Genomic DNA, 1,627 nt, shown 5'->3' with positions numbered 1-1,627 from the left:
TATGAAGTAGCAGGGCTTTGCTCGGAGCATCTAAATCACTGCACAGTTGCAGAAACAGTTGACTGTTCTGAGAGCTCGCCTTTACGAAATTGACAGAACTCAGGACGCTTCTCATCACTTCCTGTAAGTCATGTGGCAGCGTCCTCACCGCTAATGTCTGCAGATGAATCATACAGTGAGCTCCAATGGCTTTCGGTGACTCATTCAGGACCAACCGCTGAAACCCAGACTGACATCCCAGCTTAGCTGGGGCACCGTCTGTGCAGACACCACAGATGTTTTCCCAAGAGATCTTATGCTGGCTCAGAAATGAGGCAACGGCCTCAAATACATCAAGGGCGGTAGCTGCCCTTTCAAGAGGTTTACAGTTTGCAACGTCTGTCGATTCATCGAGCTGGATACTGAATATTGGAAGTGGAGCAGATTTAATTTCCTGGATTACCTGATCAAGAATATCAGCAGACATGTCATGTATTCTTCTTCGGACAGTGTCGTTAGATAAGGAAACTGCACTCAACTTCGTAACAAACTCGTCTCTGATCATGACTCGAACACTGTCTTTGGCCACCGGGAACAGTAGATGCTCAGCAAAGGTGTGAGATTTCATATCTCTGGCGATTCTGAGGGCCACCAAAAAGGAGGCTTCCACGGCTGCCACGTTCTGTTTGCAGGACTTGCTGCCAGTGTCAGGTCTGGCTTTCTTGAGTCCATCAGCTTTGTTTCTGAAATAGTTGGTATCCTTGCCAGCAAAGCTGGAATGCTTGCTCTCAAAATGGCATTTCAGTTTGTTTGGTTTCATAGATTCCGCTGATAGAACAACCCCACAAATGACGCACTGTGGTCTCTCAATTCCTACTATGACAATTAAGGTAAAACCATACTGTAAAAAACCCTCATTATATTTTCTTCTCTTGACGTTCCTCTCTCCATGATCCACTGTCCTGGGATGGTCCACATTTGTAATCCTGCACTGCCGCAGCTCCTCGTTGAAGCCCTCACAGAGCTTGACATCACTCTGGTTCTGAGCACACTCCAGAAACTGCTTGATCTCTAGAGAGCAAGGTCCAAAAGACTGCTGGTTCTGCAGCTGGGCTCCCTGAGGCTCCTGGTAAGTGATGTCAGGCTTTGCAGGCTCGGCATCACCACCTCCGCTGAAGCCCCCAGTGATGACGTGACCCAGGGTGTGCCATCTGGGCCATTAGGCCTGGCTGCCGGGGTGCAGTGGTAGGTGAGCCAACTGCAGATGGTGCAGCTGCTGCTGGAGGCTGAGCTGCAGGTGCTCTTCTGGGAGCAGCCCTCATATGAGGGGCCCGGTTCCTCTTCTACATGCTGTATTATTAGTTTACAGAGACTGCTTCTCCTGCTCTTGGCAAGCGTTGTTTTCTTTATGCAGGGCTGAGGACTCTGGCTTTCGACGGTACACTCTGGCATATCTATTCTCATCCCTGTTCTACATAGTCATTTTAAGGCCAGCCTGGCCGAAGGACACACCCGGGATCTGCGGATTCTACTTCCACGTGGCATCCTAGGTATCGGTGTGTTCAGCTTCCAGACACAACAAAAACCAGATGTTTTCTTATTTACAATATCTCCTTTCCCAGGTTCCACCTCAAAAAAAAAAAGAAAG

At 48.9% G+C, this 1,627-nt stretch overlaps 1 protein-coding gene across 1 annotated transcript; it reads right to left on the bottom strand.

The window, feature by feature from the left end:
• Positions 1–10: 10 nt before the first annotated feature.
• LOC116081799 (zinc finger BED domain-containing protein 5-like) lies at positions 11–1,524 on the bottom strand (the record flags this gene model as incomplete). Its single annotated transcript, XM_031358496.1, is given in 3 exon segments — positions 11–1,187; positions 1,189–1,319; positions 1,480–1,524. Coding segments are annotated over 3 exon segments (1,353 nt in total), but the record flags the coding sequence as incomplete, so codon positions are not given.
• Positions 1,525–1,627: the final 103 nt, after the last annotated feature.

This window comes from Mastomys coucha, unplaced genomic scaffold, assembly GCF_008632895.1.
Source record: "Mastomys coucha isolate ucsf_1 unplaced genomic scaffold, UCSF_Mcou_1 pScaffold11, whole genome shotgun sequence".
Classification (NCBI taxonomy): domain Eukaryota; kingdom Metazoa; phylum Chordata; class Mammalia; order Rodentia; family Muridae; genus Mastomys; species Mastomys coucha.
The sequence above is the reverse complement of the archived record's forward strand: the minus strand, read 5'-3'. Positions and strand labels throughout refer to the sequence as shown.